Below are 21,254 nucleotides of genomic sequence, written 5' to 3'. Positions count from 1 at the left end.
TGATCTACAGTACATGCCTATCTATATGCTAAGACCATGAGATAACACTTGTATAAACATTCTATACTGACTTCATAAATGTCGGTTTTGTTTGTTGTGACCACAATAGATATTCGAGACAGTTTATTGCACTTCTTCAGTGGAGGGTGTTTATCATGGAGTTTTATGAGAATGTGGGAGTGAAGATACAGTATTCAGGCATTTTCACAGTGTATACAATACATGTACTGGTCTCCAGGCAGAATTATTTTGTGCTACTACAGCCACTGTGTGATGAAACATATAACAGTTATAAAGGGATAAACCCATTGGCTATAACATTAGACATAATACCAAAGTAGAAATGATTACCTATAGATCCACATCAACAAAATCAACATGTGTAGCCTAGCCCTAAAATTGAATAATTACATATATGCTAAAAATGCTTTATTAAAGTAAAAATGTATTAAAACAACAATTTATTTTAGATACATCTTCATGAGCAATTGGCACATCAAACGCTTACTACAGTATGTACAGCTATGCGGACATAGCAGTAGTGAAGAACAGACTACATTTACAGAGACTCAGGGAACAAACAATTGGCCAAATGAAATGAAATTCAGACCTGTTGGTTTGAACCTGTTTTGGCAACATTAACACACACTACTAAGGCTTTCTTGACATCAACTGCAATTTTTGTAATAAAAAAAATAATAAAATCACTCAACACCCCTAGTCCCAGTGCAATCTGGAATGACAGACAGGACACACCTGTGTTAAGACTCAGGACCAGGGAGTGTGTTAGGGTCTCTGGTCAGAGTAGCAGGTGCTGAGCCCCTGAGAAACAGCTTCCCTCCACTGTCTCCACTGCTGCTTAGGAAGTGGGATAGCAAGCCGTACAGTAGAGGCCTGGAAACACACAATACGTACAGTTGAAGTCGGAAGTTTACATACAGTGGGGCAAAAAAGTATTTAGTCAGCCACCAATTGTGCAAGTTCTCCCACATAAAAAGATGAGAGAGGCCTGTAATTTTCATCATAGGTACACTTCAACTATGACAGACAAAATGAGAAAAAAAATCCAGAAAATCACATTGTAGGATTTTTAATTTATTTATTTGCAAATTATGGTGGAAAATAAGTATTTGGTCAATAACAAAAGTTTATCTCAATACTTTGTTATATACCCTTTGTTGACAATGACGGAGGTCATTGTGATTGGCATCTAAACTTTCATAGTATTACCACGACGACCGGCAACAAAGTTTGTCTTTCAGTCACAAAGGTGGGTATAACCAATGAGGAGATGGGAGAGGCAGGACTTGCAGAGCGATCTGCATCAGAAATAGGAATTACTTCTATTTTAGCCCTTGGCAACGCAGACGCTCGTTGACGCGCACGAGCAGTGTGGGTGCAATAATTGAATAACAGATTCCTACATTTATTTTGCCGCAGACGCGACGCGAGCGGTGTAGTCAGGGTATTAGGTTGGAGTCATTAAAACTTGTTTTTCAACCACTCCACAAAATTTTTGTTAACAAACTAGAGTTTTGGCAAGTCTGTTAGGACATCTACTTTGTGTATGACACAAGTAATTTTTCCAACGATTGTTTACAGACAGATTATTTCACTTATAATTCACTGTATCACAATTCCAGTGGGTCAGATGTTTACATACACTAAGTTGACTGTGCCTTTAAACAGCTTGGAAAATTCCAGAAAATTATGTCATGGCTTTAGAAGCTTCTGATAGGCTAATTTACATAATTTGACTCAATTGGAGGTGTAGTGTACCTGTGGATGTATTTCAAGGCCTACCTTCAAACTCTGTGCCTCTTTGCTTGACATAATGGGAAAATCAACAGAAGTCAGCCAAGATCTCAGAAAAAAAATGGTAGACCTCCACAAGTCTGGTTCATCCTTGGGAGCAATTTCCAAATGCCTGAAGGTACCATGTGCATCTGTACAAACAATAGTATGCAAGTATAAACACCATGGGACCACGCAGCTGACATACCGCTCAAGGAGACGCATTCTGTCTCCTAGAGATGAATGTACTTTGGTGTGAAAAGTGCAAATCAATCCCAGAACAACAGCAAAGGACCTTGTGAAGATGCTGGAGCAAACAGGTACAAAAGTATCTATATCCACAGTAAAACAAGTCCTATATCGGCATAACCTGAAATGCCGCTCAGCAAGGAAGCCACTGCTCCGCCATAAAAAAGCCAGACTACAGTTTGCAACTGCACATGGGGACAAAGATCGTACTTTTTGGAGAAATGTCCTCTGGTCTGATGAAACAAAAATAGAAATGTTTGGCCATAATAACCATTGTTATGTTTGGAGGAAAAAGGGGGACGCTCGCAAGCTTAAGAACACCATCCCAACCGTCAAGCACGGGGGTGGCAGCATCATGTTGTGGGGGTGCTTTGCTACAGGAGGGACTGGTGCACTTCACAAAATAGATGGCATCATGAGGATGGAAAATTATGTGGATATATTGAAGCAACATCTCAAGACATCAGCCAGGAAGTTAAAGCTTGGTCGCAAATGGACAATGAACCCAAGCATACTTCCAAAGTTGTGGCAAAATGGCTTAAGGACAACAAAGTCAAGGTATTGGAGTGGCCATCACAAAGCCCTGACCTCAATCCTATAGAAATTTTGTGGGAAGAACTGAAAAAAGCATGTGCGAGCAAGGAGGCCTACAAACCTGACTCAGTTACACCAGCTCTGTCAGGAGGAATGGGCCAAAATTATTGTGGGAAGCTTGTGGAAGGCTACCTGGAACGTTTGACCCAAGTTAAACAATTTAAAGGCATTGCTACCAAATACTAATTGAATGTATGTAAACTTCTGACCCACTGGGAATGTGAGGAAAGAAATAAAAGCTGAAATAAATCACTCTACTATTATTCTGACATTATACATTCTTAAAATAAAGTTGTGATCCTAACTGACCTAAGACAGGGGATTTTTACTAGGATTAAATGTCAGGAATTGAAAATGTGAAAAAACGAAGTTTAAATGTACTTGGAACAAGTGTATGTAAACTTCCGACTTCAACTGTATGTCTTTAATAGGCCTAATAGTAGTATTTACAGTTTTCGATCAGGATAGGATAAGTCTTTCAGGTCTGGAATCAGTTTCCTGTGGCCTTTTATTAATTATTTCTAGATAAACTTACACAGATCTGGAACTGGGGTCCTCCACCACTTTCAGCTCATTCGCCATGAACTGTCTGTCAAGTGGTACCTCAGGTTGACCTGATTCTGAAAAACATTGATTTGATAAGGTCATAAAATCCAACTTGCAATTGAATAACGGTGAACCTACCAATGGCACTTATATCCAGTTCTGAAATTGATTGTCATATGGTTGAATTGAATGCATAATATTCACCTGCTGTCAACACAGACGCTGTGTATCGATACTTGTTGAATTCCAGGTACTCGCGGATGAGCTCGTTGATTAGAAGGTTGTCGTGCGACAGCGTAGGACGCGGCTCGCTCTGATCGTCGAGCGCATTGAACACCTCAGCTCTGATCCGAGCCTTCAGTTGACCCAACACACCTCGAGACTCCAGGCTCTCTCTCAGAGCTGGGAGAGAAGATAAGTTGTTGAAAATGCTATCATAAAAACTTCTGCAACTTGTGGGGACATATTGATAACGTAGACTTAAGGTGTGTTGTGCTGTACGATAGCCAGGCAAACTTTGATAGCTAGCTAGCTAGCGCTACCTACTGTCGTCTTACACTGTGCGTTGCACGAACTATGAAATAGTTGCACAGTTCGCTTCCGTTTTAATAAATGTAATATATACTTTAAAGTGAAAGAAAGGACAATGCTTACCGCATTTCAGTTCCGTTATGGTCGCCATTGCAACAGGTATAAACAAATGGCGTTCGTGTCCCTCACCGAGTTCAAAGGGTAAACTGTTAGCTGCACAAGTTAACTTTTGCTCCCACCTAGTGGTCTAACTGGGTTACTTGCCTGGGCATGACCAAATCGTTTCCCACTTGTTCCCACAGCGACAAAGTCAAAGTGTTCTATGTCGTAAACATTTATGAAAACAAAAATGAGCTTTTTGTTCTTAATATAAGGTCAGGTATAGGCATGATGTTAGCAGTGTGATTAAGGTTAGGTTTAAAATCAAATTTTAAGTAGATTTTATGACATTGGCTGTGGTGACTAGTGCCTTTACTGTAAGCAAATTATGCCTAATGTCTGCATCGCTGCAGGAGGTTGGTGGCAACTTAATTGGGGAGGACGGGATCGTGGTAAAGGCTGGAGTGGAGTTGGAATATCAAATACATTCCATTTGCTCTGTTCTGGCCATTGTTATAAGCTGTCCTCCCCTCAGCAGCCTCCTGTGGTCTGCACACCCTGTCAATGACGGGCATTGGAAAATGTGATCCCATTTATATTACAGTCATTACATTACCCAACTGCCTGCAGTCATGCTTGACTCATACTTATATACGGCATAGAGGCATAATTGTATAAGGTTTGACAGATGAGACTCACAAAAATATTATTTTCAAAACAGTTTTATTTCCAGCATGAATTATTGCACAGTAAAATTTTCAACCAAAAAATGATTGATTGAATACAAAAAGTATAAATATAATACAATCTCTTAGAATTTTAAGGCAACTTACATGTTCATTATATCACAAATATTGTAGTTTCTTCTTAGCATATTGTCTAAACCAGTAAGACAAAAATATTAAGATCCTCCTTCTTTTGGAAAAGTCCAAGTTATAGATATAAACAGGAAGGAATGTCTATTTACAGCCAGTCATAACTGGAACCAAAGGAATAATAACACTGACATTGAATGGTATGTGATGAGAGTCTTACCTCAATATGTCACTCATACCTTTGAGAATTAGGTGGTCTGTGTGCGTGCTTGCACATGTGTCACATCCATAGCTTTGAGAATTAGGGTGTGTGTGTTCATGCACGCGTGTCTGTGTGTAGGTGGAACGACTGGCAGATGTAAAGTGGAGAAACACTTTTTTAAAAACACATTTTGTCCATTGTTTTGAAAAGGCGTTCTCTTCATTCCTGTCGGGTTTCCCGTCACCACTGTAACAGTTGAACGTCCAGGTTTTTAGGCCTACATACCCGACCATACAGATTCTATTGTCCGTTTTGTGTTTACTAAGACTGAAATAAACAAATACCGCAGAACAGTTGGACGCTAGGCTAGCTAAGCACCTTGGCTCGCTGCAGTGTTTTCTTGACCAGACTCATAAAACACTGAAATGGCTGGGTAGGAATCAGACTGAGTGCATCTGAAATGGCACCCTATTCCCTATATAGTACAAAACCTAAGAAAGTGCACTATATTCTGTGGAATAGGGTTCAATTTTAGATTGATGACTGTGAAAAGCTTTGTGTGTTCTGGGTTTTACAGGGTCAGCCCTTTAAGGCTAGTGTTCGGTCAGAGAATATTGCTCCACTTTCTCTAGACTTACCCTGTGGTTGGATGGTATGAGAATAGATATGAATTCATTATACACTTTTTTTTCCTGTCTGATGAGATGATAACATGGGGTTCTGTTGGAGGAAGAACCAAATGTCAGTTACCATCACTGATATGAACAAAATAGTTGGATTTGGTTGGCTGAGATTTCAACTCAACATCAAAGGTACCCAGGTGTTCTTCAAAAAGAAGATGCTTCATAAAATGTAGCAGATCTACAAAAATAATTTGGTTCACATTCAGAGACAGAACCAAAGTCCTTTGGATTTTGCACTCAATCTGACTTTCATCTCCATAAGTTTCATTGGCACAGCCTATATACAATATTTAAAATGTTTGCCTAGCAACAACCCATCTGCGTCCAATAATAGCTTCATAAATTACAGTCCTTGATGTCTCTCTCCCCTTCCGAGCACCAGTTTGAGTGTGCGTAGGTTACATGTCTTTATTGTGACCAGAGAGCACATACTGTTCACTAAATCGTCATCAGCTTCGCTTCTGGGTCATCTTTGGTTTACATCGACTTCAGTTCCGGGTCGTTCTAAAAGCATTGCTCTCAGGAAGAGTTTGAACTGCCTGGATCGTGGAGCTAGGAATGACCGATTCTCCATGTGTTGGTTTGGAAGAGCCAGGGCCATCAGAATTTTCCCCTGGACAGAGCCACCTCGGAGCTGAGTAGCTTTTAGACTAGCCCAGCCTCTCGGCACATACGGTAGAACTGTCCCCTGTTTGAGATGAGGTTGGTTGGGGAGTCCATCTCCGAGATGTGGCCTTTGTCCATCACTATCACTCTGTGGAAGGAAGAGTGAGAAGAAGTGTAAAATTCTGTGACTGAACCATTGATTTTGAGATGTTGCGACATCATTTGACTGGGGCGTAGCAGCTACTAGGTGTAGGAAAGGAATTGATATGCACATCCCAAACTTGAGACACCTGGCGCTGGGCAAAAAGTATAGCAGAGAGCCTTACCTGGTATAGTCCATGATGGTGTTGAGGCGGTGGGCGATGGTGAGCACGGTGCAGTCCTCAAACTGTTGTCTGATGGTGGACTGGATCAGGGTGTCTGTCTCCAGGTCCACAGCGGCCGTGGCCTCGTCCAGAACCAGGATCTTGGTCTTACGGAGGAGAGCGCGGGCCAGGCAGACCAGCTGGCGCTGACCCAGACTAGAGAAGGAGACAAATGAAGGAAGGTTGAATATTGACACTTTGAGCACCAAAGCACAGAATATAGAGGTTGACAGATGATAGAACCAGATATAGTAGACCAGATGAAGCAAAAATAATGCTCAATATCATTTTTAGTCCAGGAATAGGCTTAATCTGGATGCAGGACACCAGCCCTAGCCTATATGCTTTGTGTTTGGTCTTTAGTGGTTCTTTGTAGCTCAGTTGATACGCATCACATATTGTTACGGGAGCGACGCAGGAGATGAGAAGCAGGTACGGGGAGTGAAGGTTTATTAGCTGACGGACATTAAATGGAACAGGAACAGCGCCTGGACAAGAACACATAACAGGCACAATGTGGACACGGAACACTACCGAGGAACAGACCGATATACAGGTAATCAACAACGTGATTACCTCGAGCGCCAGGGGGGGGGGGAGCGGGAGCAGGCGTGACAGATATGCATGCCTCAAATGTAGGCACGCATGACTAAGTTTCTTTGGATAAAAGCGTCTGCTAAATGGCATATATTTATATATAATATTATGTTAATTGGTCAAATATATCAATTGTCCGTACCTGAGGTTCTCTCCTCCCTCCGAGCACTCATAATTCAGTTTGTCAGGCAGGTTGGACACAAAGTTCTTGAGGTGAGCAAGCTCTAGCGAACTCCATATTTCCTCGTCAGTATATGTGTCAAAGGGGTCAAGGTTCATACGCAGAGAGCCGGAGAACAACACAGGGTCCTGTTGGAGGAAGAAGCAAAAGTCAGTTACCATCACTGTAGTAAGACATTTTGGAGGATTATCAAATAAAATCAATAACTGTAGTACCTGTGGGATGATGGTAATGCGGGATCTGAGGTCGTGGAGTCCGATCTCTGCGATGTTGACTCCATCGATGTAGATCGCTCCCTTGGCTGCCTCTAGGATTCTGAAGATCCCCAGGGCAAGGGAAGACTTTCCAGCTCCGGTTCTGCCCACAATGCCAACCTAAGAATGACAAATGAGACCCTTCATTAGATAGGATCAAATAGTTTTTACTGGTCAGGTAACATGGCCGGGAAAATGCCCCTGGTCCTAAGTATGATAAAACTGTAAAAGGAGTATGTTGCCTCAGACAAAACTGAATATCATAAACAAAGCATTATGGGTACTGTAGAAGGCTACCTCATTCTAGATTGTACTGACCTTTTCTCTCTCCTGGATTTTCAGGGTGATGCCTTTCAGTGCCCAGTCCAGGCCCTTGCGGTACTGCAGTCCATAGTCTTGGAACTCTATAGTGCCAGTCTGAGGCCAGGCCAGAGGCAGGGAACTGCCCTCCACGGTCCACACAGCCTGGTGAGTATAGAGAAAAGTTAAGATTAAATGGATCTGTGTCTCTATATCTATGTTCTTTGTCCCTCTAGGTCTATAGATCTAAACAGGTTAGTTGCACAACACTTCCGTGACTGTAAACATTGCTAAAAAATTGTTAGTTTGGCAACACTCCAGTTACTGTAAACCTGACTAAAGAATGGTTAGTTTGACAACACTTCAGTTACTGTAAACCTGGCTAAAAAATGGTTAGTTTGGCAACACTTCAGTTACTGTAAACCTAAAAAAGAGAATGAATAATATTCATGAAACAGTAACTGCCGACAACTTAATGACATAACAATGTTAATATCGTGACTCATGTCATGCATATTACTTGTATAACAGCTCATTTCATTGAGGGTATTAGCTAACAGAGAAGGTATGCAGATGCTTACCTCTTTTGCAGTGTCAGCATACTCCTTCACCCTCTCAACAGACACAATGTTGTTCTCTACGTCTGTCCATGATCTCACAATCCAGCTCAGAATGCCAGTCACCTGCACAACACGAGGTTCAAATTAAAACAGAGCCCTCTCATTTGAGGTAATATGCAGTTAGGATTGTGCAGCACGTAGGTAGGCTATTCTTCTGGGTTTTTTTTCCTTCAGTTTGGTAAACCACACACTTTCTGATGCAATGAAAGGCATTGCCTGTAATGGGTTTTGTGTGATTGTAGCCCGGGTACAAAATATTAAAATGACTATTCTTCTTTGTTGCTAAATGAGCCATTTACCTTTAATGACTATGGTATAGGGTGTAATATCTTACCTGGAGGGAGTGTGACACAGCCAAACCAACAATGCCAGGGCTCAGGGTGTCTTTCCCCATCACTGAGAGAATAGCTGCGGCTAAAACCACACCGTTACCGACAAACTCAAGATTAACTGCCAACCACCTGCGGATATCAGGAGAAGAAAGCCCGATTAGTTGCGGAGAAAGTTTTGGCCTCCACCATTCATCATGGAGGTGTTTTGATTGTGTCAAATCGCCAGTTGGCAACCCATCCCTTACGGGATTAATTGACACATAAACAAACATTACAATCCTTCAGGTGTTCTGCGCAGTACGCACCGCATGAAGAATGAAAAATAAATCAATACATAATAGAGATAAGGTTATCCAAGCAATAATAATAACCCTAGAGTAGTGAAGAAAGAAATACAGATAAAGAAATACAGAAACATTTCACAGAAGGCATTTAAAACTGGTCTGTCACAAAGAGAAGATTGAAGTGTGAAAGATATAGGCCTACACACAATCAATATGCATATGTGCACTTTGCTATAGGTCTATGTCTGGAGCTAAATATTTGTATAATTTAATTATAGGTCGCCCTTTTATTCCAGGCTTTATTTTAAAAAATCTGAAAACGGAACAATGTACACCAGTCACCACATAAACTGGATATTTTATTTTACCAGAGCATGTACTGCAAGGTGAATGTGTTGTTTCTATCAAACCTAACCTGGTGGCCACAAAGCGGGGAAAGTAGGAGGTCTGGTTGAAGTCGACCCTCTTGTTAGCCTGCACAATGAAGCGGTGCTGTTCTCCGAAGGCCCGTATGACACTGGCTCCCTGCACCGTCTCGTTGAAGTGGGTGTAGATGGGCGAACGGCTCACCGACTCCAGCCTCCGCAGCTGGCAGGATGTGGCCACGTAGAAACTCTGTATAAAAATAAAACATTACGTTTTAATGAACCGAAAGTACCAAGGGGTGGTGTATATGTGTGGAAGTGGGTTTTCCACTCCAGCATTTCTAGTAGATTTACAGTATGTAGCCTGCCATTACTTAGCACTACTATGTTAGCAGGTGGAATAAATCACCATGCAAAACCAACAACTTGCAAAATCCGCTATTTTGGTTTTCAAGAGTCTAAAACTATTATTCCCCCACAAAACGGTGTCTCAGTCGGTTAGAAACATACCTGAACGAAGGCGTAGAGAATGGCGAGGGGCAGGATGACGACCGCCGCAAAAGGTGTAGCCAGCATGACGATGATACAGACTTCCATTAGCTTGAAGAGGTAGCCCAGCATCATCTTGAGGCCGTCGGGGATCATGCAGTCGATAGCGTCGATCTCTTTGGCAAAACGGTTTAGGAGGTTCCCACTGGGGGTGGTCTCAAAGAAAGACATGGGGGAGTGGAGAACGTTCTTTAGGAGGTCCATGTGGAGGTGCCGGGACGCGATGATACCTCCGACCGAAATGGCCACCGTGGTGCCGAAAATAGCGATTCCTGAAATATAAAATAAACTGCTGTTAGGATCCCTGCTGTTTGGCAACTGTGGTTTATATCAGATACTGCAACTCTCAATCTCTCAGAAGGACTCTTGGAGTACTAGTACAATGGAGGGTTATAACAGATCCAAATAAACAAACATGAGTGGGATTAAAGATTAAAGAAACAGCGCCACTGTCCTCCCCAGAACCTTTGTTGTTATTGTTTGTGTTTTGTGGATGAAATGGAGTTGAGGTGTGTCAAGCAGCACGGTAAAACAAAATGCAGTACATATTCTGCTGTTCAGTCGTGCATGCAATAATAAAACAGTGTTCATTCTTCGGAGTAACTCATTTGTTGTTGTAATAGCCCCAAACGTACCTGGCAGTTTCACCATTAAGGATTCTAGCTAAACTGTAGTCTATGCTGTTTCACCATTAAGGATTCTAACTAAACTGTAGTCTATGCTGTTTCACCATTAAGGATTCTAACTAAACTGTAGTCTATGCTGTTTCACAATCAAGGATTCTAGCTAAACTAGTCTATGCTGTTTCTCTTCATCCAAGTAAAAAAAAAACTACTTTTATCGTTGGTGTCCTTTCTCAGTAAAATGCATTCACCACTGACCTTGTGCGAAGCCCAGAGCCCCGTAGACGGCCAGCTTCATGTCCGTGTCGACCTGGGTGCCGTTGACAATGGGTTCGTCGGCCCACAGGCTCAGCCAGTAGTTGTAGGCCAGCGAGGCCCCCTGTTGGAAGGCGTACAGGAAGACGATGGGGATGATGAAGGCCATGCCGATGGTCTTGAAGTACTCCATGTACATCTCCAGCCTCACCTGTGGTAAAAAAGACAGGCAATCAGTTGCTAGAAATTGACAAACACCTGTTAATATGTGAAAGGCGAGAAAGAAGCTCCATTTGTTTTAAAGAAACAATGTACTGGAGCGCTCAAATGGGTACAACCTGTATGGCTATGGAGACTTTATCATTTAGTTTGAACCATTTTTAACCATAAGAGGTGCAGTCAAAAATCAGCTCTTCTTCTAGACTCACCCTCCCAGTGCGCGCCTTGTCAACCTCTATCAGCTTTCCCAAGTCCTCAGGAACCTGCTCCTCGTCTATCTCAGACATGGGCTCCATACCCTGAAGGTTAGTACTGTTGGTGTCTCCCCTAGAGAACATAGAGGGGTTTCAGTTAGGTTTTTATTTTTAAGATGCTTGGCATGCTCAATGTGACGTTTTCTCCAATAGATGTTTATTATACCATTGAATCAATTAGAACCATGATGTTATCAGGAAAAAATGATGTAATGATGATGTGCTCTGGAAATTCACTTACCCAATGAGCTGCTCTTGGGATAGATCTCTTGAGAATGGCATGAAGTCTGTAACACTCAGCCGTGAGCTGGCCCTCCTGGCACCTGCAGCAATGGTACAAAATGTTCATTTACATGGAGAATAGCTTGTTGGTGAGAAGCAAATGTTTGTTCATCAATGGCAATAATGACTTATCCCAAATTTCATTACAATGAGGTCCTACCCCTCTGTGCGGCGGTCTCTGTGACACTCTCTTTACGGTCGTTGCTGGCGAAGGTATGGATGAAGTCTGCAAAGGCCCCATGGCGGCTCAGCAACTCCTGGTAGGAGCCACTCTCTGTGATCTCCCCGTCCACCAGCACCAGGATGAGGTCCGCCTGGGGCAGGAAGCTCATCCCATGGGTTACTAGGACACGGGTCTGGTAGCACAAACCACAGGAGCAGGATTAATCAAAATAGACGATCAGCGGAACTAGCCTAATACAAATGGTGGATTTGATTTGAAGAATCTGCAAAATCATGCTTTTCCATCTCAAAACCACACAAGGAACAGTCGGTTACGTGTAAGCTTCTAATATTGATTTTCACTCTGACTGTTAATAGAGATCATATTTTTGTCATAGTTTTACCTTATCTCTTAGCACTCCCTTGGGTCCGATGACTTTGTCGAAGATGTGTTGCCCCACATGAGCATCCACAGCAGACAGGGGGTCATCCAGCAGATAGACGTCAGCCTTCCTGTACACAGCCCTTGCCAGGCTCACCCTCTGCTTCTGACCACCCGAGAGGTTCAGACCCTGTCAGGGAGAACAATCAAGAAGAAGACATGACTCAAGATTCCAGAACATTCTAGAAGACCATTTGATTGACCATCTAGTGAAAGGAGGTGGAATTCTAGAAGATTATTTTCACACCTTCTCCCCAATCTCGGTGGAGTCTCCAGCAGGCAGGATCTCCAGGTCAGGCAGCAGAGCACAGGCATCCAACACCCGCTGGTACCAGGTCTTCTGCTTCTCACGACCAAACATAACATTGTCCTGAACCGTGGCATTCTGGATCCAGGCCTGCTGAGGTACATAGGCCACTGAGCCCTGTGGAGACAGAAAAATAAATAGAGGAACATTAGCATTGAAGAAGAACATTGAGTGTAAATCAGACCCTTCGATTGAAAACTGAAAACCTTAGATTCAATATATTCAACTTCTGTTGCTTCCTATTTTAAGAGAACTTGTTTACCTTAATTGACACACTGCCGCTCCTCTTCTCTGTCTCTCCAAGCATGGCAGACAGCAGGGAGGACTTCCCGCTACCCACATGGCCCACCACCGCCACCAGTGAACCCTGGGGTACACGCACATTAATCCTGTAAACAGAGGAGTGGAGTTGAGTCTCTTAACTTAAACTTCAGAACATGTGAAAATGGGAATACTGTTATGATTTACCTTTTAAGGCATGGAGGACCTTCTTTAGTCCAACTGAACGTTCCGTTGTCTATCAACACACCTTCCCCATCTGAGAAGAAAATAGAAAAACAGAGAAAGAGAGGAGAGAGGAACCATTGAAAAAATCAACTAATATTTCCTCTCTGCATACAGGCATAACAGTTTATGCACCCGTTTATGCACCCAACAACTACCCAACGTTAAAAATATAATGTATTTTTAAGTGACATGTCAAATTGCAGAGTCTACATAATTACAAGAGATCTAAAATTACAGTGTGTTCTTTTCACGAGCTGTCTTAAGGAAGTGTTGACGGATTACAGGCGAAGAAAACTGCTTTTATTTATCCGGAATCATACGTCTGACTGTCTAGAAGTAATTTACGTTCAACCACTGGATGGCAACATCCTATCATTACTCAGTCTCCCCAGTCGACCTCGATCACAGGAAGTGACAACATAACATGACCATTAAGGGTTCTGGATAGAGTGCCATGGATGTAAACAACACATCTTCGGAGGCTTGTTTTTATTGGTTACGACAGGCAGAGGCAGACCACACTTCCCACTGGATAAGAGTTGCTATGAGTGTTTTTTTTTTTAAATTCATAGCTATAGGCTGATACAAAGCCCTTTGCTCCACTTGGAGCTAAAAGTTATAGGTCAAGTATGTCAACATACATGGCACCAGTAGGTGTTCTTACCGGTACTCAAAGGGGCCTTGGCTACATTGTCGTCTTTCAGCTCCTCAGAACACAGGTATTTCCCTAAGCGCTTCAGCGAGACAATGGCCTAAAATTCAAAGAATTATTATTTTTTTGAACAGCAGCACAAAACATTATACATTGGTTTGGTCTGTTGAATACTGGACATTGTATTTCACCTGCATGGTAGTGCTCATGGCAAAGGGTAGCTGGCTCAGTGGGGTTTTCAGAATGTTGATGAGAGCCATGGAGACAAAGACCTTCTGGGCATCTAGGACGTTCTTGTCATCAATCAGCACATAGACACCAAACATGGCAAAGGCAATCTGGGGGAAAAAAACAAATAAGCATGATTTGGACATGGTGACCTGAAGCTGTAACTGTAACCATCACACACAGAATTCAGCGATGATACATTTCTACTGTGAGGCTTGAAGCTATGGATAGAAAAAAGTAGACCTGTATAGCCGAGCGAACACTGCAGCACGGGTATTATTTAACATGCATTTTCCAGTCAATTTTCGGTGTTCTGGCTTGTTAGGATGTTCAACAGAGTGTTACATTTATACAAATGTTGAATTTTGCTTTTTTTTCTATTTACTTATTTAATTAAATGTTTTGAGAGTTGTGTGTGTGTAATATATATATATTTATATATATGTGTATGTATGTTTTAAGTCATCCCAAGTGGATGGGGTTGAGGGGGCAACATATACCTATACTTCCCTTTTTATATATTGTTTTACTATCCTTAAAATATGCATATTGCATAAGATAACTTTGGTGGTTCCCTCCAGAATCCCTTCCCTAGTTGTAACTGTATTATGTTGGCCCTGGACAGAGCTCTACTGAGGTTCATTTGAACATGGTAGCATTTTGTTCTGGTCTAGGAGAGGTAGATGCAGCCTTCCAACAGGAGGAAGGCCAGCATAGGGGTCCAAGGTTTTCTTCTGGGTATTTTGTTGTTTTAGCTGTTTTTTTCTTTATATTTTATTACTCTGACTTTTCAGCACACTGGCCATGTGATTGTACTAACATTAATTTCTGATTACTATGACTACGCCTAATTAACATACTCTAGGCTCCACATGCTTTATCAGCTGGGACATGAGAGGAATTAACCAGGTGGTCAAGCGTAGCCGAGTGTATCCTCATCTTATGTCCTTAAGTCTGGACGTTGTTTTTCTCCAAGAGACCCATCTCCGGTCCAGCGACCATGATGAACTAAAGAGAGGATGGGTAGACCAAATATTTCACTCCAACTTAGGTGCTATGGCCAGAGGGGAAGCCATCCTTATCAGAAAAGACACCCCGTTTGTCACCTCCAAAGTCATTTCAGATACTAATGGAAGATATATTATAGTCATGTGGAAATGGTTTAGCACACAGGTTATTCTGGCTAACCTCTATGGTCCTAATTGGGATGACGGCAGGGTAGCCTAGTGGTTAGAGCGTTGGACTAGTAACCGGAAGGTAAAATAAAAAATGACGCAACATTTTTCTCTGACTTCATCGCAACACTTCCTGACCTTAACACTCATCATTTGATATTGGGTGGAGATTTCAATTGTGTAATGCATCCAAGTCTAGACAGATCCAGACCGAAGCCCAACAATATAATTTCAAAATCAGGCGCAGTAATCAACTCATTTCTAGAATCCTATAATTTGTCTGATCCATGGAGGAGGAGCTATCCCACTGCTAAACAGTACTCCTTTTTTTTCTCCAGTCCACAGCTCATACTCTAGGATTGACTTTTTCCTGCTGGACAATAGAATTCTTCATTTTGTAACTAATAGCCAATATCGCAGCATCTTTATCTCAGACCATAGCCCTGTCCAGCTAGATATCCGCTTTCCGGACAGTACTGTGTCACAAAGCGCATGGAGACTTGACCCACTACTACTATCCTGTAGTGCCTTCAAAAAATACACATCAACTCACATTGATGTCTTTTTACAGATCAACTGCACCCCTGATGTGTCTCACTCTGCTGTGTGGGAGTCTTTAAAAGCATATCTAAGAGGCCAAATTATTTTATTCACAGTGTATGACAACAAACAGCGCACCAAACGCTTATTGGAGCCATCTCAACTCATTCTAGATGTGGACAACAGATATGCCTCTTATTGGAGCCATCTCAACTCATTCTAGATGTGGACAACAGATATGCCTCTTCTCCGACTCCTGAACTGTACAAAGAGAGACTGCTACACCAATTGAAAATTTGACAATCTTTCCACCAAACAAATCACTTTAGTAGCCTTAAGCCATGAATCAACCTAGATGGTCTATTTGTCATGTATGATGAGGGAGAAGCAGCTTCTCTCCGTGAACATCTAATCATCTCTTCCCAGTGTCACAGATTGACACGGCATTCCAGTTCTGGCATAGGAACAGTCTGGTGTTTATTTGTTGATAACACCTTGGTCTCATTCGATACTCTGAGGCTTGACCATAATATTCCCAATACCCACTTGTTTAGATATCTGCAATTCTTGCCCAAAAACATTTCCCTCCATTTCCCCTCGAGCCCACTAAGTGTCCAGTCGACAGGTGCTTAGATTTGAACCCATATCTGAAGGGAAAAATCTCCAGATTATAGGACATAATAAAGAACATAAATCCGCCTTCCTTGGCAAATACAAACTCTGCATGGAAGCAAGACATGGGTGGCGAGCTACCCGATGATATACGGCAACACAGTATTGAGCGTATCCACACATCATAATTTTGCATAAGGCATGGGTTTATTCAGTTTAAGGTTTTTCTTATTCTCCATTACTCAAATGGCAGATTGGCAAAAATATACCCAAATGTTGACCCCAAGTGTTTGAGATGCCACCAGAGTCCAGTGACTGTGGGACACATGTTTTGGTCATGCCAATCTTTGAGTGGCCTCTGGGACCCCATTTTTTGAGGCATTCTGTTTACACATATGTACCCCACATTTTTGTGGGGGGTACTTTACACAAAGTATCCCAAAAATGGCAGTGACCCCAACCCAGTCACTGACATTTTTGGTGTTCTTCCCCTAGACCAGAATGCTACATCGCTGCTAGCTCGCCACCTTGTCCTCTTTCACTAGAAGTCTGTAAATCTGTCCTCCTTCGTGCAGTGGGTTAAGAAGGTGATGTCATCTCTGTCTCTGGAGAAGGTTAAGTACACTGTGCTTGGGTCCCGATAGAAGTTTAACCTGGTCCCCATTAATACAATACCTGGAGAGCCTGCCTTTTACTTAGTGGAACTTGCATATTTTGATAAGTAATCATGCCTGTTCTAGTGGCCATTTGTGCTGCTAAGAATAGTTATTCTGATGGGAAGTATGGGAGAATGAGGGGTTGGGGCTGTACTGTTTGTGTTGTCTATAAAGTTGTTGTTTTTTATAAATAAAAAAGTAAAGAGTAGACACTGAGCTATACTCCAAAAGACCAAATAACTATTACTACTAGTTATATTGTATTGCACATACCAGGAAAGTGGATGAGTTGAAGGAGGCGATGGAGATGGAGTAGAGGATCTGGGACTTCTTCAGGGCCTTCAGTTCTTTCTCCCTGTATCCCAGGACCTGCTCCAGAAAGGCCTTCTCCCATGCATAGAACTTCAGGATCTTGATCCCGTTCAGGATCTCGTTCATCAGCTTGATTCGCCCATCCATAAACTTCATCTGTACCTCCTAGGGAGAAGCATTCAAAGACATGGTTAAATAGATAGTCGGCCCTTCTATAAAGAGGGAAGAGGACAGCAACACCACAAGAGAACAGCACAATAGAAAACCTGTAGAAATGTTGTTGCAACAACATACCTGTATCTATTACTCATAATCAGGGTGGCGCTGCAGTGGACAGTAGCTGTCTTACGGGCTCCTGACTAATTCTGCTATTTTGTGTGTTTTTTTTTGTTTGACGAAGCCATTGACAAATAAAATGTGATTTTATAAACATTGAGTTGTCAGTTACAGCTACAGATACTTGTCAAGTAATAGCTAATGTTGAGCACTCTACAGAAGTATGTACTTGTTTAATTGAATTAGAATTGTACTCTGTTACAGTATCTTAACACTTAGCAGTTTTACGACGAGGAAACAACAAAGCGGCCAGGAAAGCGGTCAGTGACATTCTACGACTGTAAGTTAGATTAAAACAGGCATTATTGCCAAAACTGTCTGTTGTTTTTCCAAAAAACAAATGAAAAATACAGCCTTTTATAGACCCTTTTTTTCTGTGGTTGTTTTTCATAAGCATAACATGGTGGAGACATCCATCCAACCCGCACTCCCACACAGCTCCGCTTCGGCTATGTAAACCAGCTGTGGCATCCCTGACCAAGCATGCAAAAATCACATTCTGATTCGGCTACTGCCTGGGGTCAAAGTAGCCTGGAAAGACTGTCTGGTCCCAGATCATTTTGCACTGAGGTCAAAGTGCATATAAATCTCCTCTTAGGACATGTCCGTACCTGCAGTTTGCTCCTTTTCTTGGCGATGAATCCATTGAGTGGGAAGATGAGGATGACGGTGGCAATTCCGGCTAGCGCAGATGGGCCTAGGTGCTGTAAAATAGCATCGTTTTACACAAGTCATCAAAAGCAATGTTTGTTATAAATGAGTACCAAAGAAAACAAATGTCCGTCATCAATGAGTACCAACAAAAACAGAAGTGACCGTGCCATCCATACCTGCCAGAGGAAGAAGAGGCAGAGGGCGATCTCGATAGGAGCCAGCCACACTGCGTTGAAGTAAACCACAAAGTCCATGAGCTTCTGAGTGTCGGCTGATACCAGGTTGACGATCTCCCCCACTGTGCACGTCCTCCTGGATGCGCTGTTGATCACCAAAGACTAGAGGAAAAACAGAACAACCTCAAGTTAAACCTACAGTAAATGAGTATTATGTAACACTTGGTTTCAAGGTTTCTTAAACACCCAGAACCTCTTTTTCCAACTTAAATAAACCCTAAACTTGACAATTAACATGTTTATTTTTCAATGTTTTTCTTCTTGGTCCTTGGAAAAAATAATATGTTAATTGTCGAGGTATAGTTTATTTACGTTGGAATTTCAAGCCTGCCATTAAGAGCCAATGTGTACAACGTGACGCACAGTCACCCACTGTCTACTGGTTGGCACGACGACGTACCTTTCTGTAGACCAGTCCCATCACGGCTGTCTTCACTCTCATGCCCACGGTGAAGCAGGTGTACATGTACTGGTGGTTGAACAGGGACTGGAGACAGGACAGCAGGAACATCAGGGTAGCGTAGAAGTAACCCTTCCACAGGGGTGCGTCTTCTTCGTTCATGAAGCCCAGAAGAAGACTGTTGGAGAGGGGATAAAGGTGAAAGAGAGAACAAGGTAATATCATACAGTGCTTCCTGTGGATACGTTCTGCTTCATGTTTCTGGAGACTTTCAGCATACTCAACTCAACAGTCTTATTCATATTATAAAACATAAGCCTATACACTGAACATGGACACTGTGCCACTGCCAATGCAGTGCATTTAATGGAGTCATAAGCACAGACGAGTTACTGTTCTCTGTCAGCTTTGTATACCCCTGTCATGTTCCTTCACTATCACTGCTTTGCCATGCAGCCCTGTGCGGACTATGATCATTAGTGTGGCCGCAGGGCCTGCTGGTCGACACAAAGCCGTCTCTAGTTGCACAACAGTGCGCCTCTTGTGGCTGGGCTGGCCTCAACACTTGGCTAGTGGCTCTCTTATTGTGGTCCACCAGAGCAACCTCAGCCTTTCTGCTGTTTAGAGCCTTCTCTTCACTCTCTCTTTCCTTCCTTTCTTTCTTTTCTTCCCTCCCTTAAGCTAAGCTAATGTCCTTGACTCTCCATGTTGGGGCAGAAAGCTGTGGTCTCTGACTCCTTTCTCTTGACCGTAATTAACACTTCCACCAAGCCATGGTTGTGCAACAACAACAACAAGGTTCCTGTCTAGACTGGCATTGGGTGCCAGAGATGGGGTCAAGCATGGCGGGTCCAGTTTTAAGGTTGCCAAATTGACATTTTAGTATGTATATCAATGTAAAGGGTATTGGAAATAGACATGGAATCTGTCTGACTTGCAAGGGATTATTGTGTCAAGTGCTGCCCTGTTTACGATGGCTTTGTTTACGATGTGATGCCATGGATTTATGGGAGCTTAGTCTCCTGTGTAGAATTAACGTCAAACCCTTAGCCATTTTTACCTGAGCACCTGAGGGATGGCAAACATAAAGAAGTCGTGGAAGATGATGCACATTGTCCCAGTAAGGAAGTAAGGTCCCAAGTTCCTGGCCAGTGTCCTCAGCAGACAGAAGCCGGAGCTCTGCTCCTTCTGCAGCTTCCTGAGTATCTGGGCCTGGTCGGGCAGTCTGGTGCCCAGCGCCACGGCTGCCACCATGGTTTTCTCCTGCCTGGTTAAACAAGCAGACAGAGAGGACATCTGGATTTGATGGCCCTATATATTGCCTGTTTTTTTTTTTTATATGAAACAAAGGTCATGAAAAAAATTCAACAACAGTCATTGTTGTTCATTTGACACATCTCCGATGCAAAACATGTGAAGAGAAGACTTTTCAGCAGCCATAAAAGGCATTATCCTGCTCACACGTGAGTAGATGAGCGCTGAACGCAAGGTTTTGGAATTTAACAATGGGATCTTCAAAGCTAGTGTCTCGACGTTACAGTATGCTGTCCTTAGGGGACCTCTTTTGACCTATTTTCGGACTTAAGTGTCCCTTAGCGAGACAGCTTGTTTTTCCGATTACAACTACACAAGCTCTTCAAGGGACCTTGATCATCTAGAGTTCTAGGCAGACACTATTCTGAAGTTTAACCACAATGTCAATGTCATAAAATTAAGTTTATTGATTCCTGAGTGTCTGAAGCTACAGAATTAGTTTGGCGAGAGTATGCGTATTGTAATTGGTTCTTACTGTTGCAGTTTGGCACATTCTGTTGTCCACTCCTCCTCCAGATCAGAGAGGATCTTGTCTGATGTGTCCTCTTCCCTCAGGTTCCACAGGTCTCCAGCTTCCAGAGGGGTACGATAACCTTTAACCACCAGCCTGAGGGGAACAGCGATGACATACTGAGTGTGCAAATTAAGAACAACTTCCTAATATTGACTTGCACCTGGTCAGTCTATGTCATGGAAAGAGCAGGTGTTCTTCAGGTTTTGTACACTCAGTGTATAAGTTATACACAAACCACCACGTACATTATAAGATTTACAGTATAAAAGATTTTTCAAACAAGTCAACATGTTGTTTGAGAGTTTCATTAAACCATCTTACCCAGTAAACCACCAGAAGAGCATCTTCGACAGGAAAGAGGCATCCTTGACTGGACATGGGTTCTGAAACAGATTAGAGGGTGAATGTCACTGACTTTGACCACCATGTAAATCTCTCAATGTTTAAAGGCTTTGGTAAAACATAGGACTCCTCTGTGGCTGACTTTAATGTTTCTATGATGTACTTGTGGAGTCTATTTACTGGATGCTAATGAGTTTAAACAGCATGATGCAGTAAGGTGGTCCTCAGTGGAAACTGCATGTGTAAATAGCTGGAGACTGTGGACA

The 21,254-nt window shown here is 42.5% G+C and overlaps 2 protein-coding genes and 1 long non-coding RNA gene across 5 annotated transcripts in view; 1 reads left to right on the top strand and 2 right to left on the bottom strand.

The window, feature by feature from the left end:
- Positions 1–108: 108 nt before the first annotated feature.
- LOC112230237 (centrosomal protein 20) lies at positions 109–3,986 on the bottom strand. Its single transcript, XM_024396452.2, has 4 exons — positions 3,838–3,986; positions 3,388–3,585; positions 3,173–3,257; positions 109–894 (listed from the first exon to the last, which is right to left on the bottom strand). The coding sequence occupies exons 1-4, from the start codon at positions 3,863–3,865 to the stop codon at positions 762–764; spliced, it is 444 nt and encodes a 147-aa protein (XP_024252220.1). The 5' UTR covers positions 3,866–3,986; the 3' UTR covers positions 109–761.
- LOC121841571 lies at positions 3,499–20,923 on the top strand. The gene is made up of 3 exons (XR_006080594.1): positions 3,499–3,668; positions 7,859–7,984; positions 20,688–20,923. It is a non-coding gene; the product is annotated as an uncharacterized LOC121841571 (long non-coding RNA).
- LOC112230236 (multidrug resistance-associated protein 1) overlaps positions 4,520–21,254 on the bottom strand; it is a 32,319-nt gene continuing 15,584 nt past the window's right edge. For all 3 annotated transcript variants that reach the window (XM_024396451.2, XM_042310676.1, XM_042310675.1), the window contains 26 exons: positions 20,968–21,029; positions 20,608–20,739; positions 19,879–20,085; positions 18,819–18,996; positions 18,359–18,520; positions 18,140–18,232; positions 17,154–17,357; positions 13,861–14,007; positions 13,682–13,769; positions 12,979–13,048; positions 12,773–12,899; positions 12,451–12,627; positions 12,166–12,333; positions 11,760–11,955; positions 11,559–11,640; positions 11,273–11,390; positions 10,848–11,055; positions 9,928–10,238; positions 9,468–9,667; positions 8,771–8,897; positions 8,398–8,499; positions 7,835–7,981; positions 7,478–7,636; positions 7,224–7,390; positions 6,446–6,640; positions 4,520–6,267 (listed from right to left, as the gene is read on the bottom strand). In XM_024396451.2, the coding sequence (XP_024252219.2) occupies positions 6,159–6,267; positions 6,446–6,640; positions 7,224–7,390; positions 7,478–7,636; positions 7,835–7,981; positions 8,398–8,499; positions 8,771–8,897; positions 9,468–9,667; positions 9,928–10,238; positions 10,848–11,055; positions 11,273–11,390; positions 11,559–11,640; positions 11,760–11,955; positions 12,166–12,333; positions 12,451–12,627; positions 12,773–12,899; positions 12,979–13,048; positions 13,682–13,769; positions 13,861–14,007; positions 17,154–17,357; positions 18,140–18,232; positions 18,359–18,520; positions 18,819–18,996; positions 19,879–20,085; positions 20,608–20,739; positions 20,968–21,029 (3,936 nt within the window). In that variant the 3' untranslated portion in view covers positions 4,520–6,158. The remainder of the gene's footprint in view (positions 6,268–6,445; positions 6,641–7,223; positions 7,391–7,477; positions 7,637–7,834; positions 7,982–8,397; positions 8,500–8,770; positions 8,898–9,467; positions 9,668–9,927; positions 10,239–10,847; positions 11,056–11,272; positions 11,391–11,558; positions 11,641–11,759; positions 11,956–12,165; positions 12,334–12,450; positions 12,628–12,772; positions 12,900–12,978; positions 13,049–13,681; positions 13,770–13,860; positions 14,008–17,153; positions 17,358–18,139; positions 18,233–18,358; positions 18,521–18,818; positions 18,997–19,878; positions 20,086–20,607; positions 20,740–20,967; positions 21,030–21,254) is intronic.

This window comes from Oncorhynchus tshawytscha, linkage group LG32 (assembly GCF_018296145.1).
Source record: "Oncorhynchus tshawytscha isolate Ot180627B linkage group LG32, Otsh_v2.0, whole genome shotgun sequence".
NCBI classification, from domain to species: Eukaryota; Metazoa; Chordata; class Actinopteri; order Salmoniformes; family Salmonidae; genus Oncorhynchus; species Oncorhynchus tshawytscha.
This window is presented reverse-complemented; position numbering and strand designations above follow the sequence as displayed.

Bases quoted from the DNA above. Each gene is read 5' to 3' on its own strand.
- LOC112230237 (XM_024396452.2), bottom strand. From the start codon at position 3,865: ATGGCGACCATAACGGAACTGAAATGCG. The intron at 3,258-3,387 runs GTGAATATTATG...AATGTTTTTCAG, and splicing joins AGCGTCTGTGTTGACAGCAG to AATCAGGTCAACCTGAGGTA. The intron at 895-3,172 runs GTAAGTTTATCT...GTGTGTTTCCAG, and splicing joins GACCCCAGTTCCAGATCTGT to GCCTCTACTGTACGGCTTGC.